The sequence below is a fragment of the Aotus nancymaae genome, unplaced genomic scaffold (assembly GCF_030222135.1).
Source record: "Aotus nancymaae isolate 86718 unplaced genomic scaffold, 86718_ANA_hifiasm-v0.15.2.pri h1tg000016l, whole genome shotgun sequence".
Classification (NCBI taxonomy): domain Eukaryota; kingdom Metazoa; phylum Chordata; class Mammalia; order Primates; family Aotidae; genus Aotus; species Aotus nancymaae.
In genome coordinates, this window is record NW_026988428.1 from 52918349 (window position 1) to 52938946 (window position 20598).

The following is a 20598-nucleotide window of genomic DNA, read 5'->3' on the forward strand; positions in this document are numbered from 1 at the left end:
GGACAACATGGTGAACCCTATCTCTACAAAAATACAAAAATTAGCTGGGCATGATGGCGGATGCCTGTATTCCCAGATACTCAGAAGACTGAGGCAGGAGAATTGCTTGAACCTGGGAGGCAGCGGTTGCAGTGAGCCAAGATGGTGCCACTGCACTCCAGCCTGGGAGACAGAGAAAAACACTGTCTCAAAAACAAAAAAATGTTGGTGTGAGTGTAAATTAGTTCAACCATTGTGGAAGACAGTGTGGCGATTCCTCAAGGATCTAGAACTAGAAATACCATTTCACCCAGAAACCCCATTACTGGATATATACCCAGAGGATTATAAATCATTCTATTATAAAGACAAATGCACATGTATGGTTATTGTGGCACTATTCACAATAGCAAAGACTTGGATACAACCCAAATGCCCATCAATGATAGACTGCATAAAAAAAATGTAACATACATATACCATGGAATACTATGCAGCCATCAAAAACGATGAGTTCATGTCCTTTGCAGGGACGTGGATGAAGCTAGAAACCATCATTCTCAGCAAACTAACACAAGAACAGAAAATCAAACACCACGTGTTCTCACTCATAAGTGGGAGGTGAACAATAAGAACACATGAACACAGGGAGGGGAATATCACACACAGGGGCCTGTTAGGGGGTGGGGGATAGGGGAAGGACAGCATTAGGGGAAATACCTAAAGTAGATGACAGGGTGATGGATGTAGTGAACCACCACGGCATGTGTGTAACTATGTAACAAAACTGCACGTTCTGCACATGTACCCAAGAAATTAAAGTTGGAAGGACACACTGTGTTTTAAAATGTGAGGACATAAGATTTGGGAGGGACAGGGGCAGAATAATATGATTTGACTGTATCTCCACCCAAATCTCACTTCAAATTGTAGCTTTCATAATCCCCATGTGTCATGGAGGGTACCCAGTGTGAGGTAATTGAATCATGGTGGCAGGTTTTTCCCATGCTGTTCTTGTGATAGTGAATACATTTCACAAGATCTGATGGTTGTATAAAGGGCAGTTCCTTTGTACTTCTCTCTTGCCTGCTGCCATGTAAGATGTGCCTTTGCTCCTCCTCCTTCTGCCATGATTGTGAGGCCTCCCAGCCATGTGGAACTAACCATTCATTAAACTTCTTTTTCTTTATAAATTACCCAGTCTTGGGTATTTTTTCATAGCAGTATGAAAATGGACTAATACACCTAGCAATACAACACTTAGTAATTTTTAACTAGAAGTCTAGAATACTGTGGCACTGACCAAAGCATGAAGTGTTAACAAAAATATTATGCCAGTTCACTACTTTCATATTTGGCCCTTTCTTGATTCTAAGACTTCTGAAAAAAAAAATAAGAAAATATGTAAGCCCATAGGTCAAGATGTTTAGGAGATTCTAATAGCTGCCACTGGTAAAATGCTGCAAGTGTAGGATTTGTCTTCCAGACTATGCGCAAACATAGTCCTAAACCCTTTTGTGCCTCATCATTATAAATACCATAATACAGTAATCCAATAGATGCTTAAATGTGACTATTTTTAAGACATAATGTACTGAGCCTCTTCAATAGCTTTAAAATCTCACACATCTGTAGTAAATGTTGCCCTGTCAATATATGTAAGTTTAGGAGCTGAATAACCTAAAAGAGGTAATGTACTACTTCACAATCAAATATGAGCTAGGGTCACTGTGACCAATAATCTGAGGTAAATTGTTTTTTCATCTATAATAAACGAAGGCATCAAAATGTAATATTTACTTGTCAAAAATAGTTATGGTTATTACAAGTACATTGTATTATATGTTTATACCTGGAAATTTGCCTCTGCAAAGCTCATGTTATTACCACCTACACATTTTTCTTTCTCACCTTTCCTTGGAATATATATTTAAAACTTAATTTAGTCTGTAGAAATACCCACAAATATGACCAAAATGTTATGCAGATAAGATTTATTAACAAGCTAAGATTCAGATGCTAATGCAGATAAGACTTATTAAGTCTTATCTAATGCAGATAAGACTTATTCACAAGCTAAGATTTTAAGTTAGCAAATGATCAGTGTCCCAGCTGGAAAACAGGAACTCAAAATACAGTATAACCTCTGTACTCTTCCATATCCATATATAAAACTTTTTTCATGTAAATGTAACAAAAACATTGTAGCAAAATCAAAGATTTTTTGACATTTTAGTACATATTGAATTTAGATGTTAGCCTTACAAATGAGTCCCATCTAGCATGTATTTTAGCACCAAGATTTACAGCATAAAGAGTAGGCACATACACACAAATCACAAATGGCATAAGTGCCACTAAGAAATGAGGAAAAAAATCATGCACCTACAGAGATAAAAGAAAGAAAATGAATAGGAAAAGGAACTATCTGGTTTCTTCTTCAGAATAAAATGCTTCCTATGGGCTTTTTATTATATAATGCTATTATATTACAAATTATAGTATATAATTATACTATATTACTATATTACTAATATACTTTTATTTTAAAATTAAATTATCTTAATGGCTAAAAGGGCAATTACTTTTGCATCAACCCAATTAATACTTTACCTACTGTTTTGGTTTTTTTCTTTTTTTTCGAGATAGAGTCTTACTCTTGTCACCCAGGCTGGAATGCAATGTTGTGACCTCGGCTCACTGCAGCCTCCACCTCTTGAGTTCAAGTGATTCTCAGCATCCCAAGTAGCTGGGACTACAGGCACGTGCCCCACACCCAGCTAATTTTTTATTTTTAGTAGAAACAGGGTTTTACCATGTTGGTCAGGCTGGTTTCAAACTCATGACCTCAGGTGACCCGCCTGCCTCGGCCTCCCAAAGTGCTGAGATTACAGGAACGAGCCACCGTGCCTGGCTACATACTGTTTTTTCATTTTAAAATGCAAATAAATGTATAATGTTACACTAGATCACCACATCATATTCTTATAAAAACAGATGGAATCACAGACAGTTACTATCAAAAATGTATAATCTATAAGACAAAAATGTTGGTAAGCTATGTTCACATTACCAAACTGTTTATTACTAGAATTTTATAGAAAATTTTAAATCACAGAAAGCTATTTGTAGTGTCAAACTTAAATAAACTTATGTAGATTTGAGTTTCTAAATTACTGTTGCATACTTTATTTTATTCAACAAACATTGTCATATAGACCTTAAACTGTGTTTAACGTCCACAAAAAGGAAAAGAACATAAATTTGTGAAAGATAGCCTTTTAAAAATCTGAAATACAAATACATTTATAGTTAAAATGATGATAAAGTTTGTAAAATGTGGTGCAGGAGGTTGTGGAAGAGTGAAGATACTATTTTTTTGTCCCCCAGCTTCTAAATCCCCCCATCAACATTTTCCTATTCTTTTTCTGTCTTGCAAACACTTACATCGTAAAATGGTGAGATTTGGAATCTTTTATAAAAAGATTATAATAATTTTTGTCTATTTGCATTTCCTCTTTTATACACCCCAGTTCATACATTTTTCCCATGTTTGCTTTTTCTTTTCCATTTGTAGTTCTCCATTTTACATTAGAGTTATAAAGCTTACCTCTCATATATGTTTCAAACATGTTCTCTATTTAAAAAGAAACTTATTTATAGTATTTTTTGCCTTTGTGTAAATTTGTACCATTAAAGAAGTAGATCCTACGGTGTTTTTCCATTATAGTTTCTTGGCATTGTTTGTCTTTTTAAAGAAGTTTTTCTTTAACCTAACATTATTTTTCACATTTTTTTACATTTTATTTTAAAATTAAAATCCCTAATGGATTGCTCTTTTTCATCTTTGAATGTGGCATTTGCGGGAATATCACTCTTTTCTTGCTGAATGGAGATCTAATTATTATTGTCAAATCATTTATTAAATAAGCTATACTTTCTCTGCTGAGCAAATTCAAGGAAATGAGATTGAAAAATAGCACAGTACTCTTATTCTTTTCATATAGCAAATTAAAAACTTTTTTGAAAGAGTTATCACGCACAGTAAAATGAGGTGGAGAAGTGATGGGATTGTATATTGTGGTATACAATGTTTCCATCATTCCACTTTTGGAATCCATTCTGCAGAAATAGATGTTGTTATCCAAGCAGTTACGGACTAACCATGATTTAGATATACATGCTGACCTAGAGGGATGTCCATAGTTCATAGTTAAATGATTACAGCAACAAGTCAAGATATGTATATAATGACGGTCCTATATTTGCAAGTAAAAGTTATGGGGAGCATATGTGTATAATTACATAAATCATGTATATTTTACATAAGTATAGCAAGAAATGTAAAACGTTATGCACAAAATTGACTTTTTTATATACTCTTCTATTACTTGGCTTGGAAAACATAATGTTCTCATTTTTGAATTTTAAAATGTGTGAGTGTTAAGTGTGTAGATGTGTATGTTATAGACAACTAATGTTCTACAATTTCCAGAGAGAGAGAAATGTGAAGAACACGGGGCTTGATCAGAATTTGAAAGACGGTTGTGGAAGAACTGGATAAACAAAAAGGGAATTTCCAGACCAATGACAAGGCAGGAGGAAAACATTATCTAGAATCATTTAGACGTACTTCTAATGCTCCAAGCCACTTGTAACTACATATTTGAAAACTCAAAATGTAGATCTGTGTTTATGCATGCATAAACAAACAATATTATTGCTACTGTACAAAACAAATCCTGTATTAAACATAATTGTCATTGCTATCAGGAATGTATAGACAAGATAATTAGAAAACTCAAAGAATCTTAAATTTATTACTAAGCATTAAATCTCCTTATAATTTTCCAAGTAAAAGTGACTGAATTATAGCCCACAACAACCCAAATAAATGAAAGACTTTTACCTTAGCATTCACCAACATCACCGTTCATTGTTGCTTCCATAAGATCATCAGATTTTTTAAAAATTACATATTGAGTAGCCAGTACGAATAAAGCACCTCAAACGTATAAGCTGGAGTTTCTTGTTCATCAGAGAAGCAGAGTTGTAAATAAAAGGATCTTTGTTTACATAAGTTTTAATCCTTTGGTTAAGTTTCTTTGGCTCCGATGGTTGCATAAAACAGGTTATAATCTTGGAAACAGGTTCTAAGATTACTGTAGTCACTTGGAACCAGAGGCTCCTCCTTGCTGTTTGTTTGTTTGTTTGTTGTTTTTTTAAACAGTTAACTCTTATGTGGCCTTGGCTCCAATATCCTGTTGAAAAACCTCAGTAATAGCTGAGCCTCAATTTTCTCAGGTTTTTTTTGTTTGGTGATTAAGATGGCTTTAACCAGTCTCTTGTAAATCAAAGATAACATGTTAATTTATTCATTGAGTAAATTGACACACATGTATTTGAGCATGAGTTCAATTTTCAGTGTAGCTGGATAATCCAAAAAAAAATTGACACCAAAATGAGAATAAACTTGGAAGCAGAGTTGATGTAGACAAGGATATTTATTTCTATGGGATGCCACTGACATTTTTGAACAGCAGACTGAGATGCAAAAAACAGTGTCTGCAGATTATTCTATCAGTAAGTTTCTAGCTGGATTGGATGAGTAAAAGATTAGAGGCTATGTAAAGTAATTAGGTGGCCATATCCAGGTGTAATTTGTAATGGAGTGATTACAATAGTTGGATTGATTTTTTTAAAATTTCATTTTATTTTAAATTCCAGGATACATGTGCAGGGCTAGCAGATTTGTAACATAGGTAAACATGTGCCATGATGATTGGCTGCACCTATTAACCCATCACCTAGGTATTAAGCCCCACATGCATTAGTTATTTATCCTGATGCTCTCTTTCCTCCTGTTCCCGACAGGCCCCACTGTGTGTTGTTCCTCTCCCTGTGTCCATGTATTCTCGTTGTTCAGCTCCCACTGTAAGTGAGAATATGTGGTGTTTGGTTTTCTGTTTCTGCATTAGTTTTCTGAGGATAATGGTTTTCAGCTCCATCCATGTTCTTGTCTGCCTGAGAATATTATTTTTATATTATGCTCTTATTTCTAAGAACAATTTGGCTCACATTAAATTTAGTATCTTTTCCTGCAAATTTAAAAAATATTGCTTCATTAATTATTGACCCCAGTGTTGCAATTAAGGAAACTGATATTGATATTTTCCTGTCCTTTTGCATGTGAATTTTTCATTCTCTTGGGAAGTTTTTATATATTTTCTTGTCTTTGTTAGTCTTGAATTTCACTATAGTATTTGTGCATGTGTTTATCAATATTTCTTTTTTTTAACATTCTATAAGCTCTTTCAATATGAAGACTTGCAAAATATTTTCATTCTAGGAAGTTAGCACTTTTCCATTATCCTCCTCATCTCTTGGCTCCTCTTTTATATTTTTCTGCTTTTTGTCCTTGGCTTCTTCCTTTTGGAGGATTTTCTTTATCTGATATTTTCTTTCAATACCTCATTCCTCAAGCTTTATCCTTTCTGCTACTCATCCCATCTGCTGTGTTCATTATGCAATTATTTTTTATACATAGTAGCCTCTTCTTTTTAGTGATTTATTGTTCTTGTCTCATATTGTTAATAATTATTCTTTTTCTTTTTCATTGTGTTTATTGCTTTAAATATTTTTAATTGTTCTAATATTCTGATTCTGTTTGTATCTGTAACCTAATCTGTTATTTTTCTATTCAGATGGCTGTGCTCTCAAATGTCTTGTTATTTGAGCCTAGGAGCTCATTTTACTTTGAAAATATTGGCTAATCTGTCAAGCAATGCTAGGAAGGAAGACCAGATTTTATTTGCTGTTAGTTACAATAAAATCGGGAAAGGGAAATAATGGACCTTTGGATACAGAATCTCAGGAGCGCGCTCACGCGCGCGCGCACACACACATACACACACGAGATAATAAATCACTCACTCTCCCAAAATAACTCTACAGGACAAGTTTATATTTCTATTATTTGTTCCCCAAGTATAAACGTTGTATCATTAGGAGGATTATTATTTTTTTTTTTACGTTGTAATTCCCCAAACTTGAGAACAGAGCTAGCTTCATGGGTATGTGTCACCTGCTCATGCTTGCTGAGGGTGTCTTGCTTAATTTAATTGTCTGCAGACTGTTCTTGCTTAGCTTTTGTTTTTGTTTTTGTTTTTTAAGAGACAGAGTATTGGACAGGCTAAAGGGCACTGACTATTCACAGGAGCAATCCCACTATTGATTAACACAGGAGTTTTGAACAAAGGGCCCCACATTTTTATTCTGTGCTGGGCATACTCATCACAAATGAAGGTGTCAACCAAGAAAAAAATAAGTCATTGAGTTCAGGAAACAAGGGATCTTACTTAAATAAATAAAATTTCTGAAATGAGAATGAAAAGAAATTATCGTGCAGCAAAAATGGGGACCAACAGTTTAATTGGTTCGGGAGTATAAATGGCTCTCAAAAGGAAATTTCCAAGGAAAAATCAGAACTAATATTTATTGAATGCATTAAGCTGGAACGTTAAGTGTTTGAACTTAGTAATTGAGAATGTTGAGTGTTTGAACCTTCTGATGTAAGCTCCGTGAATGCAGTAAGTAGCACACAGTCGTACTCAATGTATTCTTTTTCTATATTCCTGATATGACTTCACTTTCTCTGGCAGATTTGGGAAAAAATTAGTAATAGAAACAAAGAAAACTAAGCAAAGAGAAAAAGCAAGGCATTACAAGAAAATCAAAAAGTTGTATAAGAAATATAATTATACTACAATGTGTGAATCAGCTATGAATAATATTTACATAGTCATAATTATATAAACTGAATACTGATTTAATCAAAATCATAAGGACTATATTGAGATGTTTTCAAAAGGAGTAATAAATATGTGGAAAAATATGTTACTTAAGAAAGCTTTTTTTAAAGTTACATCTTTCATCGTAGATTTTAAAAATTACATCTTTTGTAGTATTTGTATGTGTGTTTATCAATATTTCTCTTTTTAACATTCTATAAGCTCTTTCAATATGAAGACTTGCAAAATATTTTAATTCTAGGTTGTTAGACTTTTCCATTATCCTCCTTATCTCTTGGCTGTTACTTACATTTTCTTTTAAAAAGAGGCAATACCAGAAGAAACTGAAAAATATTGAAAAGAACTGCCTTAAAAGAGGGGAATTTGGAAATGGGTAAAAGTGACAAAGGGGATTATTCTTTTTGTTGTAAATCTTATAAAACTATTTGCATGCAAAGTATACATGCATAATTTGTTAAAAGCCAATTTAAAATAAAATATAAAAAATTAAACCTATACAGAACTGATATACTCAATGACAAACATTATGTAGAAGGTGGGATTCAGTGGACATCAAGAAGTTAAATCATGAAGCTTCCTGAACTGTTTAGGAGAATAATCAAAACACTGACAAACTTTAGGTCTGGTTAGAAAAATATAATGTATGTATGTATTAAAATGTAAGTATAATCAATAGAATTGTAGAAATAGAACACTCACCTTTGCTTCCAGCAATAGTTCAGAGGAGAGTTCTGTGAGACTTTCCCACTAAAAAACACAGCTTTTGTAAAGAAAACACACTTTTACAACACACCATTGGTCTCTATTGAGGTAGAGGAGGTCTAAAAATATCCTGAAACTTCATATCCTCATCCCCACACCTGACCTGCACCTGGGTTGCTCTGAAGGATGAAGACAAAAGCAATACTAGTATTTAGATACTACACCTTAGGCCAGAGGCAACAAAGGGAAGCTAAACATGAGACGTCTGCACTGAGCAAAAGTCTAGAGAAAAGATTCCATGTCAGTGGTGTCCCTGGATAACAGCAGAAGCAGAAGAAAATCCTTCCTGTCTGGAGAAAAATGTTTCTCAATTTAGGTACATGATTAATATCAAATAATTAGCTCCAAAAACAATGGAAAGAGACAAATCTTTTGAGAGAAAAGAAATAGCAATCAGATTACTGAGAACTGCAGATGTTAGAAACCTCAGGCACAGAGTATTGAACAGTCATGGTATTAATCTGTTTTCACACTGCTGATAAAGACATACCCGAGACTGGGTAATTTATTTAAAAAAAGAGGTTTAATGAACTCGCAGTTACACATGGCTGAGGAGGCCTCACAATCATGATGAAAGGCAAAAGGCACGTCTTAGATGGTGGCAGATGAGAGAGAATGAGAGCCAAGTGAAAGGGAAAACCTCTTATAAAACCATCAGATCTTGTGAGACTTATTTACTACCATGAGAACAGCATGGCAGAAACTGCCCCCATGAATTAATTATCTCTCACTAGGTTCCTCCCACAACACATGGGAATTATAGGAGCTATAATTCAAGATGAGATTTGGATGGGGACACAGCCAAACCATATCAGTCATGTATAAAAACTTAAAGAGATAAGGGAGTTACTGCTACTAGTAGTGATGGTCTAGAACAGGGGATTAGCAAACTACCACCTGTAGGCCAAATTTGGCTCATGATCTATGTTTGCATGACCTGTGAACTAACACTAGTTTTTATATTTTTTAATTATTGAAAAAAAATTAAGAATATTTAGTAACACACAAAAATCATATAAAATGCAATGTGTTCTAGCTCTGAGAAGATTAAATAGATACCCTTTTCCCTATTTCTCCCACTATGTAAGACTAATAATTTGGGATATTACATATAATATCAAACATAGGAGGACTCTGATTACTATTTGACCCAGAAATACCAATAGGCACAGACAAATAAAGCCCCTTTGATTTCTTTAGCCAAAGGACCAGGAAAGGAGGAGCTTACCTGGACAGGAGACTTTTGGGTAATAATCTCTTTACTTCTCCTAAAGATCACAGAAAAAAAAAAAACACAACTTGTGGTTTCACTGCCCTTAATGCCAACAATGGTGGACTAAGGGACCTAGACATCTACCATTGAGAGGCTACAACAAGGCAGTCCAAAATCTGCTCCCCACCTCCCTGCAGTTTTGTCAGAGGACTGAAAGTAGGAGCCAGGAACTTCATCCTTGCCGACCGTTATGAGCTACCCTCTAACCTCATAACATCTGTGGAGATTACATGGTGAGCCTAAACTTCTAACCAGCCCAGCACCTTTTTTCTACTGGATGATGCCAGAAGAAGCCCTAGTAAAGAGTCAGGACTTTCACCTTTGCCCAGTGGTAATGAAGCAGCTCCCACTGAGGAACCACATAAAGAGCCAGAACACCCATCCCCTCCCAGTAATAAAGAGAAGGCCCCTACCTCCCATCCCAGCTACCAATGGAGGCCATGTGAAGAATCTGGATTTTAACCTTTATTTGATACTTAAGTGGTGGTGTCATCCATTGCCCTGACAAAGTGATGCCAGAGAAAGCCAGTTTAAAAGGTTTATTAATACACACAAAAACCAACATGAATCTTCAAAGCATTATGCTGAATGATGACTGATGTTTGATTCCTGCATACTAAGGTGTTCTGCAGCAAGGTCTTTAAACAATGCTCATAGCATAGATACCCCTTCGAAAGTAACAAAGCATGTAGCATAGCTAATTCCCTCATTAAGATGCTTATCTAGAGTCCCCAGTGGTCATGAGTTTTGCAAGAAAGTCTGAGACAAGATCAACTGTACATATTTTATCCTAAAAGCTTACATATTTTCTGGAGGGCAGGTGTGGGGATCCACTGTAACCAAATCATAATTTCTGTTTGTAAGTCTCTATTAAATATCTCTTTCTGAGAAACTGGATTTGTCAGCTTTCCTTTGGCCTCTCAGCTCCTTCAGCCTTTGGGGATAGGTTTGCATATACATGTTCACAGGAACAACAGTGAGGTTATTTCCTCTCCTTACTCCTTACCCACTCTCCAATTTTAAAGCCCCTGAAAACATCAGCTCTTAGTTAGGAGAAGAGCTGGAGCAAGAAAGCAACAAGAAATCAACGTGGTTTGCCTGTAGTTAGGTAGTTAGGGGAAGCTTTAATTGAATGTGTGTCTGGAGTTTTGATAATAGGTAGTATCAGACTTTTTATTACCTGAAAATGACCAGATAAGCTAAATTAATAAGAATTTAACCTAGAGGAGAAAAATGCATACACAGGAAAAGTGTTGAGACATAAAAATGTTTCCTTCAATTTGTTCCCTATAAAGTCCAGCTTGTTCAGTAAATCAGTTATATGAACTAATAAAAACAAAGAAGAGGTTTTGAGTGCAAGATGAATCCAGGCTGTACTCATAGTGACCTGGCAAAAAAGATGACAATGAGAAGATATCCAAGATATTTCAGAGTAGATGACATGAGAGATAGACATTTGGGAGTTAAAAGCATTATAGGCTGGTCAAGGTTATGATCATAGGTAAAATGCTTTAGACAGAGAAATATAGTCTATTCAATGGGGCACAGGCAGGCAACTTAACCATTAATCCTACTAAAAGACATGCACTATGCTAAGAAGTTTAAATATGTCACCTCATATATGTATCAAAACAACTCTACAAAGTAGGTCTTAAACCCACTTTGCCAATGAGGAAACCAGGCTCCAGTGAGGTCTGTAACTCACTGAATGGTCACACAGTAAAGAAATGCTGGTGCCACATTTGAACCTAGGTCATCTGACTCAAAAGCTATCAATCATTAGCTACTCCATGAAATGTCATTGTTCATTCCCAATTTTTGCAGTTCAAAATTAACCCAAATACTCCTATTCTAGATATTTCTCATATCAACTTGAAGAAGAATGGAAAACTAGATTTTGATGATAGTTTAAAAGTTGGGGATGGTCAAGAGATTAGGTGTGTATGGGAATCAGATGTAAAAGTATTGGAAATAAATAGAAGATAGATTTATCTCCTTCAGTTTTTCCAGAGGAATCTTGAACTCTCCAACCACTTTTCTTTCTGACTTCCCTTTTACCATGTCCTATTTCCCATGCTCATTTTTGCTTTTGGTTCTTGGGATATTTCCTACATGATTTGTCACATCTTCTTTTGAATCTATCCAAATGCTATGGGCCTTTGAGGTTCAATATAAATTCCACCTCTTCTTGGAAACTTTCTTTGCCAACTCCAGTCCTGGTATTCTTTTCCACCTATAGCCATACACCATAATATTGAGCAACACACTGGTGTTTCTTTGACTCCTCAGAAACAGTCACCAGGTTGATGTGCTCTTCACTCCTAACCTTGCTGACCAGAGCTAAAAGGGAGCTGAAGTTCTGTCTTTTCTGCTCCTCTGCTGCTTCTTGGCATTGGGCCTCCCTTATTTCTAGGTAACCAGTTTGCTTTGCAATTGCCCTTTCTCCTAACCTGTACCTATTGCTGCCCTCTCTGTGGATAACATGCTTCAAGTTACCTGTATCTTATTTTTAACCCACCCTACATCCAGTATACCTGATTTAATCAATATTAAGGTGAGATGCACTGCTAGTCTTTTCTTAGTGCTCTTCCCTGAAAGTTCTTTAACCCTTAGACATTTCTAAAATTTGGATATTCATGCTGGTGTATCAGGCAGCTAGGTTTTAAACCTACAACACTTTGACAAAAAGCCAGCCTTCAAAAGGAAAGGAAGAAAGGAGAGTGTGGAGGCATTACTTCTCACATTTGAGATGCCTCCTACTACTTTGCTTCCCTTCCCATAGACAATTATCTCCTTCCATTTTCCCTGGGAGCTTAAATTCCACTCTAGTCTTCTTTCCAACTTCCATAAAGAGGAAACCCCTGTCACAATATACAGGAGGATCTTGACCCTGGACAATGAATCTAAAAATCTTTAGAAGGACTTCAGGGCAGTTTCATACTCCACCAACTTCCTATTTCGTTTAGTACATTTTTGTTGACTATATACTACCCACTAAATATTGGAGATACAAACGGAGACAAAAAATAATCCCTGAGATTAAGTAAAGAGTTTATGGTGATGGTGGGGTCAGGCAGTAAGAAATTACAATAAAGTGGGATAAGTCTAAGTTTATAGGATGACAAGGTGCTAGAGAAATACGCAGAGAGGACACCTAGCTGTCTTGAGGATGTTAGATAAAGTATCTTAGGGGAAGCAATGGCTTCTATGAAGCCGAAGGTCGATGAGTTAGCTAGGGAAGAGTAGTTGCGAAAAAGATATGTGCAAATGCTCAGAAAGAAAATGGCATATCCTGGGATCTGCAAGTGTACTGTGGCCTGAATGGAAAACAGTGTAAGTGAGATATTGTGAAAATAAGCTGAAGCAAGATCAGATCTAAATGGGATTAAGGAATGTATTGCCTCCTCCTAGAAATGAATGCTTTGTTTGGTTGCTATACTAGTAACAAGAATTAGAAGCATTTATTAAACTGTTTACCATTTAACTTGGTAAATCAAAGAACAATGATTTTTATAGGTATCAGTAAATATCTGTAATTAGATACATGGTGGGCTTTCCTGTTCATATACAATGGTTATTCTCAGTGTTTAAAGAATTAAGGGGACACTGGTAATTACCATTAGAGTGAGTCATTTGAGAAATAATACCTTACCATTACAAAAAAACTCCTAGGGAAAGTTATATGAGACAGCAAAGGTAATAGTAAATAGTAAAATAATATGAATAATAAATAATATAGTAAAACCAGTTAAAAACAATTTAGCAATTTTTCAAAAACAATTCACCACCACACAAAAAAAATTACAGTAAAACTGGTAATATTTCATTCAACCCTCACACATGCTGCTATTGATTGGAAATGTAAGAAATATGCATTTGCTTTGACAAAATGGAAAGCAATGGTACATTATTACTGGAAACTTTAGCTGAGGTCAAAGTTGTAAATGAAAAGGATAACTTTTTAGAGAACAATTCAGTGTAGTATTGTTTTGCCTTGTCATGAAGAATTTTTGTGTTTCCACAAACAAAAAATCTTGGACTGTTAGGTGAACGTGACAATCAAGTGGTTTTCAGAAGACTCTGTTTCTTCTTCCACAAAAATGACAGGAGTGGGGTCAGGATGTTCCCAAAGGCTCCTTCTACCAATAAGGGCATAATTTCTCGCAGAAACAAATAATGAGAACTTCATGCCAATTCATTTATTTTATGAATGCTTTGTCCCGTGAGAACACTGGTCTATCTTTAGAGAAGGAATTTATCAAATTTCTTTGGGCAACCCATCTTCTTTACTTTTTTTTTATTTTTTGGTCTTCTCTTTGTCAAACGTTCATGGAATAACTACATTCAGGTGTAGTAATCGTAATGCAAAGCTCTGAAAACGATGAGAGGATTCGTAGCTTCCGAAACGCAGCTGGTAGCAGGTACTCTAGAACACTAAGTGTGAGCTCCCGAGCACCCGTAGGTCGGATTCTCTGGATGAAGTACCGGAAGTGACCGCCTCGTGGCTGCTTCCTCTCCTGGAGTCCAAAGTCCCGCTGCTCCGCCGCGATATTGAGTAAACCACTGGGAGTCCGACAGCATGGAGACAGTGTTCCCTCCCCCGACTGCAGGGAAGTTCGTGGTGGTCGGCGGCGGCATCGCGGGCGTCACTTGTGCGGAGCAGGTAGGGCGGTGCTCAGGCAGCTCCACCTCTTTCCCCGACCCCAAAGGCCGTAGCGCTGGCGGCCTTCCTCCCGCCCCCTCCCTTTTCCTTCTTCCGGGTTCCTCTTTCGCCGCGCCCTTTTCCTCACTTCTTGCTCCCAGATTTTAGAAACTTGTTTGATGTTCCTCAGATGATATTCTTAGTACTGCGCTAGTTTTCTCTCAGGCTCAGAGAGAAGTGGGAGTCAAATTATAGCCGAGAAACCAAAGCTGTCTGATCCGTCCTCTGATCCTAGTAATGCCAGGGCAGAGAAGAGGATTTTGCAGTTAGACAGCAAATAGCAAATTCAGCCCCCTTTCGTTTTTTTCTTTTTTTTTTTTTTGAGACGGAGTCTCACTCGGTTGCCCAGGCTAGAATGCAGTGGTTTGATCTTGGCTTAATGCAACTTCCACCTCCCGGGTCCAAGCGATTCTTATGCCTCAGCCTCCCGAGTAGCTGGGATTACAGGCGCAGGCCACCACGCCCGGCTAATTTTTGTGTTTTTAGCGGAGACAGGGTTTCACCATGTTGGCCAGGCTGGTCTGGAACTCCTGGGCTCAAGTAATCCGCCCGCCTCCGCCTACCAAAGTGCTAGGATTGCAGGCCTGAGGCACCGCGCGCCGCCCTCAGCCCCTTTAGTTTCCAGATAGTTGCCAAGTCTTTAGTGCATCTTAACTAATTAATAAAGAATCCCTTAGATGAGTTTTCTATACTTTGAACTCCCAAGATAGAAGATACTTTGTTTCTAGTAATGTTTTGTGAAACAATCAGCAAGGAATTAAATGCATATAGGGATTGCTTTTCTGATTATACTGAATAGCCGGACCATATATATTCATATACATGTATGTATTCCAAAAAGTTCTAGATTATTTTGTTGATGTAAACTAAAGGTTAGCAATCACTGAAGTCTTAAGAAATAGTGCAAGAAATTCAAGTGTTTTCAACATTGGATGCGAATTTTCTGTTTATTCAGTAAGTAAGCACCTATGATGCAGGCACCGTATTAAGTGCTGAATGTTAAACTATGAACACCATGAAATACCATACGAGGCACTCACAGCCTAGTGGAAGAGACAATAGTGTATGTCTATGCTAGAGACATGAATTGTTATCTTAGGGGTTCCTGTGGAGTTAAGTAGGGAGTGAATTAGAGAAGAGGTATTTTTTTTTTATCAAAGTTACTTTTAAAATCTCGTTATCAAAGAATAAAAGTTCACCAAGTATTCAAGGAAAGAAAGACATTCCAAAGGGAGGCTAACAATGTCATCTCCAGTGGAAAAGCATGGATCATCAGAGAGCAGTAAAGCTTAAAGCATAGATCATAAGGAGTCTTATAATTCATGCTGAGAACTCAACAAGAGTTTACAAGTAGTCAAATGTTTTTGAGCAGCAGAGTAACTTGATCATATAAAAAGGTTTGAAAGAAGGTTACAGGCCGGGCGCGGTGGCTCAAGCCTGTAATCCCAGCACTTTGGGAGGCCGAGACGGGTGGATCACGAGGTCAAGAGATCGAGACCGTTCTGGTCAACATGGTGAAACCCCGTCTCTACTAATACAAAAAATTAGCTGGGCATGGTGGCGCGTGCCTGTAATCCCAGCTACTCAGGAGGCTGAGGCAGGAGAATTGCCTGAACCCAGGAGGCGGAGGTTGCGGTGAGCCGTGATCGCGCCATTGCACTCCAGCCTGGGTAACGAGCGAAACTTCGCCTCAAAAAAAAAAAAAAAAAAAAAAAAAAAGAAGGTTACAGTGTATTTGTGGCAGAGGCAGTTGGTTTATACATCAAACTGGAGAGCCAATTTGAATGTGATTTCAGTAGTGTAAAGAAGTTTTGAGAACCTCATCTAGCAATGGAAACAGAAAGCAGGGAGATAAATTGCAGAATATACACAGGAAAGAAAGATGGAGAGAGTAATAATATTGTCAAATAATATAGAAAGTTCAAATAAAATGAGACTAACAAGAATCGCATGGGTGTTGGGCACAATAGCTCATACTTGTAATCCCAGAACTTTGGGAGGCCAGAGTGAGAGGATTGCATGAGGCCAGGAGTTCAAAGCTAGACTGGGCAACATAGCAAGATCCCATCTCCATAAAAATAATTAAATAAAATAAATAATCCCTTGGATTTTAAGGATCCATAGTTCCCTCAAACATGCTGTATCAGTGGTGTGGGAGGAGTAGAAGCCAGATTATTGAGGGTGGTGGTGTCGAGGAACCAGACTTTGAGATAAGAAAATGCTTTCAGGTACAGAGTGAAGACAGAGGTTGTAGCTAGAGGAAAATAATGAAACATTAACCTCTAAAGTTATACGTCTAAATTTTGTTGAAGTTATTATTAAAATGCCTTTATCATTCCACAATATGTACTGACTGGAAGAGGCAGAATAGGAGTACCAAAGCACTTGGGGAAAGTCAGACCAAGATTCTAAGTGTTTAAGGGTTTGCTTTAATGTCATTCCATTGAAGACAAATGAAATACTATTTTAAGATAAATAGAAGTTGGTTTAACTGTTAATTAGGAAGATAGTTTATTCTCATCCTCTGTATTATAACTCTAAATTGGTATACAAAATAGTTGAAGTAAATAAAGGATACTTCCTTATATCACTTTTCTTGTTCAGGAGATCTTTGTTAGTGTTTAATGTAAATGTAATATTTTATCAATATCAGAGTTTAACATTATTCACCATTGCCCCATAAATAAGGATAATGGAGATTTTGCGATGAGGAACAATGGGTTTTTAATTTTCTAGATTAATTACTTTATTAAAATTGCATTATCCTTACCCCCAAACCATGTATACTAATACTTAATTTGTCCTAATTTTGTCTCTCTTTTTAAAAATAAGTTGGCTACTCACTTTCCATCAGAAGATATTCTCTTGGTAACAGCTTCTCCTGTTATTAAAGCAGTTACAAATTTCAAGCAGGTAAGAACCTTTGTATAACTTCTTACTATTAATTTGAAAAAATTGCAATAACTTGCATAGTAGTTAGAGTAATTGTGTATTATTTTTAAATGACAAGTAAAATTATATGCTGTACATCATGATGTTTTGATATACGTATACATTGTGGGATGGCTAAATCAAGCTATTTAACTTATACATTATCTCACATATTTATAATTTGTTTGTGATAAGAACACTTAAAATCTTTTCTTCTAGCAACTTGCAAACACAATATATTGTTATTAACTGCAGCCACCATGAGTATGAGGAGAGGTGCCATACACGTGTAAACAACCAAATCTCGCAAGAACTCACCATCTTGAGGACAGTATCAAGGCCATGAGGGATTTGCTCCCATGATGTTACCACCTCCCGCCTCCAACACTGGGGATTACATTTCTACCTGAGATTTGGCAGCAACAGAGATCCAAATCATGTCATTATTTCATTTTGTTCTGGCATATAAGGTTTCTCCTGAGAAATCTGCTGTTAGCCTTTTGGAATCTCCCTTATTGTGATTTGCTTTTTTTCTCTTTCTGCTTTAATGATCCTCTCCTTGTTTTCGATTTTTGACAGCTTAATTATAATATGTCTTGATGTAGCCTTATTTGGATTGAATCTGATTAGAGTCTTTGGACCTTTTGGTTCCTGGATATTTATGCCTTTCTCCAGATTTGGAAAGTTTTCTATTGTTATTTCTTTAAGTACACTTTCTACTCCTTTGCCCTCCTCTTTTCCTTCTATAACTCCTATAACTCAAGGATTTGCTCCTTTGATGCCATCCTTTAAATTCCATATTTCTACATTCTTTTTCATTCTTTTTTCTTCTTTCCTTCTGACTATATATTTTCAAATAATCTTTCTTGAGATTCACAGATTTTTTCTTCTGTGTGATCAGTTCTCTTGTTGACATAGTCTGTTGCATTTTTTGGTTTCATTCATTTCATTTTTCATCACCAGAATTTCTGTGTTTTTTTTAAATAACTTTTTTTTTTTTTTTTTTTTTTGAGACGGAGTTTCGCTCTCGTTACCCTGGCTGGAGTGCAATGGCGCGATCTCGGCTCACCGCAACCTCCGCCTCCTGGGTTCAGGCAATTCTCCTGCCTCAGCCTCCTGCTTTTAAATAACTTTTAAAATTTTTTGTTTCGGTTGCTTATTGTTTTCCTGATTTAATTGAATTGTTTATAACTTCTTAAAGTTCCTTCAGCTTCTTTAAACAATTATTTTGAATTCTTTGTCAGGCAGTTCTGACATTTCTTTGTGTTCTTTTGGTGGTATGTCTTCTTGGTTTATCATTTGTCTTATTGCCATATGTTGATGTTTGCACATTTGATGACACACTCGCTGTTTTCAGAAGTATGGGCTAGTTTCGCTGTGGAAAGACCTTCCCGTTTGGGGAGGGCTGCTTACTGGATGGGATGCAGTAGTCTGGCACCAGTGAGGGTGCCAACTTTATAGTCTATGCAGCTCTGTCAGCTGAGTTAATCATTGTCGAAGTTTGCAGGGATCCTCAGCATCCATCCAACTCTGGATATCTGCAGTGGTAATGAGGGTTGTTGGGTTTTCAATGTCTATGGCTGCTAAGAGCCTCCCAATCTTTTTTTCTCCCACAAAGGAAGTTGTGGCTTAGGGGATCCCTGTTGGCACTGGGTCTGCCTTTTGGGTTCAGTTACAGTGGCGGCAGCACTGGTGTCTGATAAGTGGTACCTATGGAGCAGTGATAGAGCTGAGGCCCACAACACAGGCATACATGGAGGAACTAAAGCTCTGGGATCTGGGACAGTAATGACATTGATGCCTAGGGTACAGGCACCATACTGTTGTATTGACAATAGAATGTGAGGTGAGGATGCTTATGAAGCAGCCAGGGAAACTAAGAATGAGAACACAGGTATGCTTGGAGTTACAGCAGTTTCAGTGTCAGGGCAGGGCCTAGCTTTCAGTGGCAGCTGAGCCAGTAACTGGATTGCAGACATGTGCAGTGAGGCTTGGTTGTAGGGCCCAAAGTGCAAAGTAGCTTACTATGGTGATGGCTCTGGTGTCTGAGATATAGGTGGGCCCAGTGCAGGTCATAGAACCTGGGTCTGAGGTGTAGGCATTCTCAGGATGACCATGACTCTGGGGTTGGGGCACTCATGGATTTGAGAGATGAAGCGACTCCTTTTCCAAAGCATCTTGACATTGGCCACTTCTTTGTAGAGACAGGATGTGCTGCCAAGTCTCCCTCTCTGGGTTTCCTGTCAGGAATGGTTGTTGGTTCCCTCACAGAAGCAAGAGATGCCAGTTTTCTTTGCAGTGCAGGCCACCGTGGACCACAGTGGTCCCCACCACGTGGCTGATACTGATAGCCTCTGCCTTTCTTTGTTCCTAGCCATCTCCTGGTTTCTCAGGCATGCCAAGGTCATTATTGATTCTTTTTATGTAGATAGTCTCCATTTTTTTGCTCTACTATGTTGCTACAGATTGCTTAATGGGCCCTTGAGCCCTCTTTGGGCCACTTTGGCTTGTAAATAGTTGTCTATACTTGTTTTTTTATGGGGGAATGAAGGCTGGCATCTCCTACTTAGCCATCTTGGTGACAACACCTCCATGCATTCTGGAGTGTTTTAATTGTTTAAGATTACAAAGATTCTTTTGACAGTCATTTTTAAAAAGCTGGAATTGAGAATTATTCAGATTGAATACCAAAAGCTCCCAGAATGATACTGAATTTTTAGTCTTCTATTCTTCTTCTCTTTTTTCCTTCCACTTAGAATTACTTTTGGGAAAGTTTTCAATAAAAAATTTTTCAGGAAAGATGCTCTGCAAATCTAAAGTAGGTACAAATATACATGTATATATTTATTATAAATATGGATAGGGTGTGTATGTGTGTTTACAAATCAGAAAAGTGCTTCCAAGCCAAGTTTATACATAGAGATAATTAGTTTTTCAGACATTTAATAAGCATCTCTGAACACTTGATATTTCATTAATTTGTATCCACATTATAATAGGAGTATAAGAACAGTTGGGTCATAGTATCATAGAAAAGCCATCTCCAAACTTTTGATCCTGTAGCTCAACTGTTAAAAAGTTTTGCCCTGACATCCCAATATATGTATACTACTAAGTTATATGCATGAGCTACAGAACTA

The 20598-nt window shown here is 36.9% G+C and overlaps 1 protein-coding gene across 2 annotated transcripts in view; it reads left to right on the forward strand.

Moving 5' to 3' along the window:
* The first annotated feature begins 14317 nt into the window (after window positions 1-14317).
* PYROXD1 (pyridine nucleotide-disulphide oxidoreductase domain 1) overlaps window positions 14318-20598 on the forward strand; it is a 35540-nt gene continuing 29259 nt past the window's right edge. The window contains exons 1-2 of one of the 2 annotated variants that reach the window (XM_012435689.3): window positions 14318-14488; window positions 17360-17440. In XM_012435689.3, coding sequence (XP_012291112.2) covers window positions 14405-14488; window positions 17360-17440 — 165 coding nt within the window. In that variant the 5' untranslated portion in view covers window positions 14318-14404. The remainder of the gene's footprint in view (window positions 14489-17359; window positions 17441-20598) is intronic. The other variant, XM_012435690.2, reaches the window with a different exon arrangement.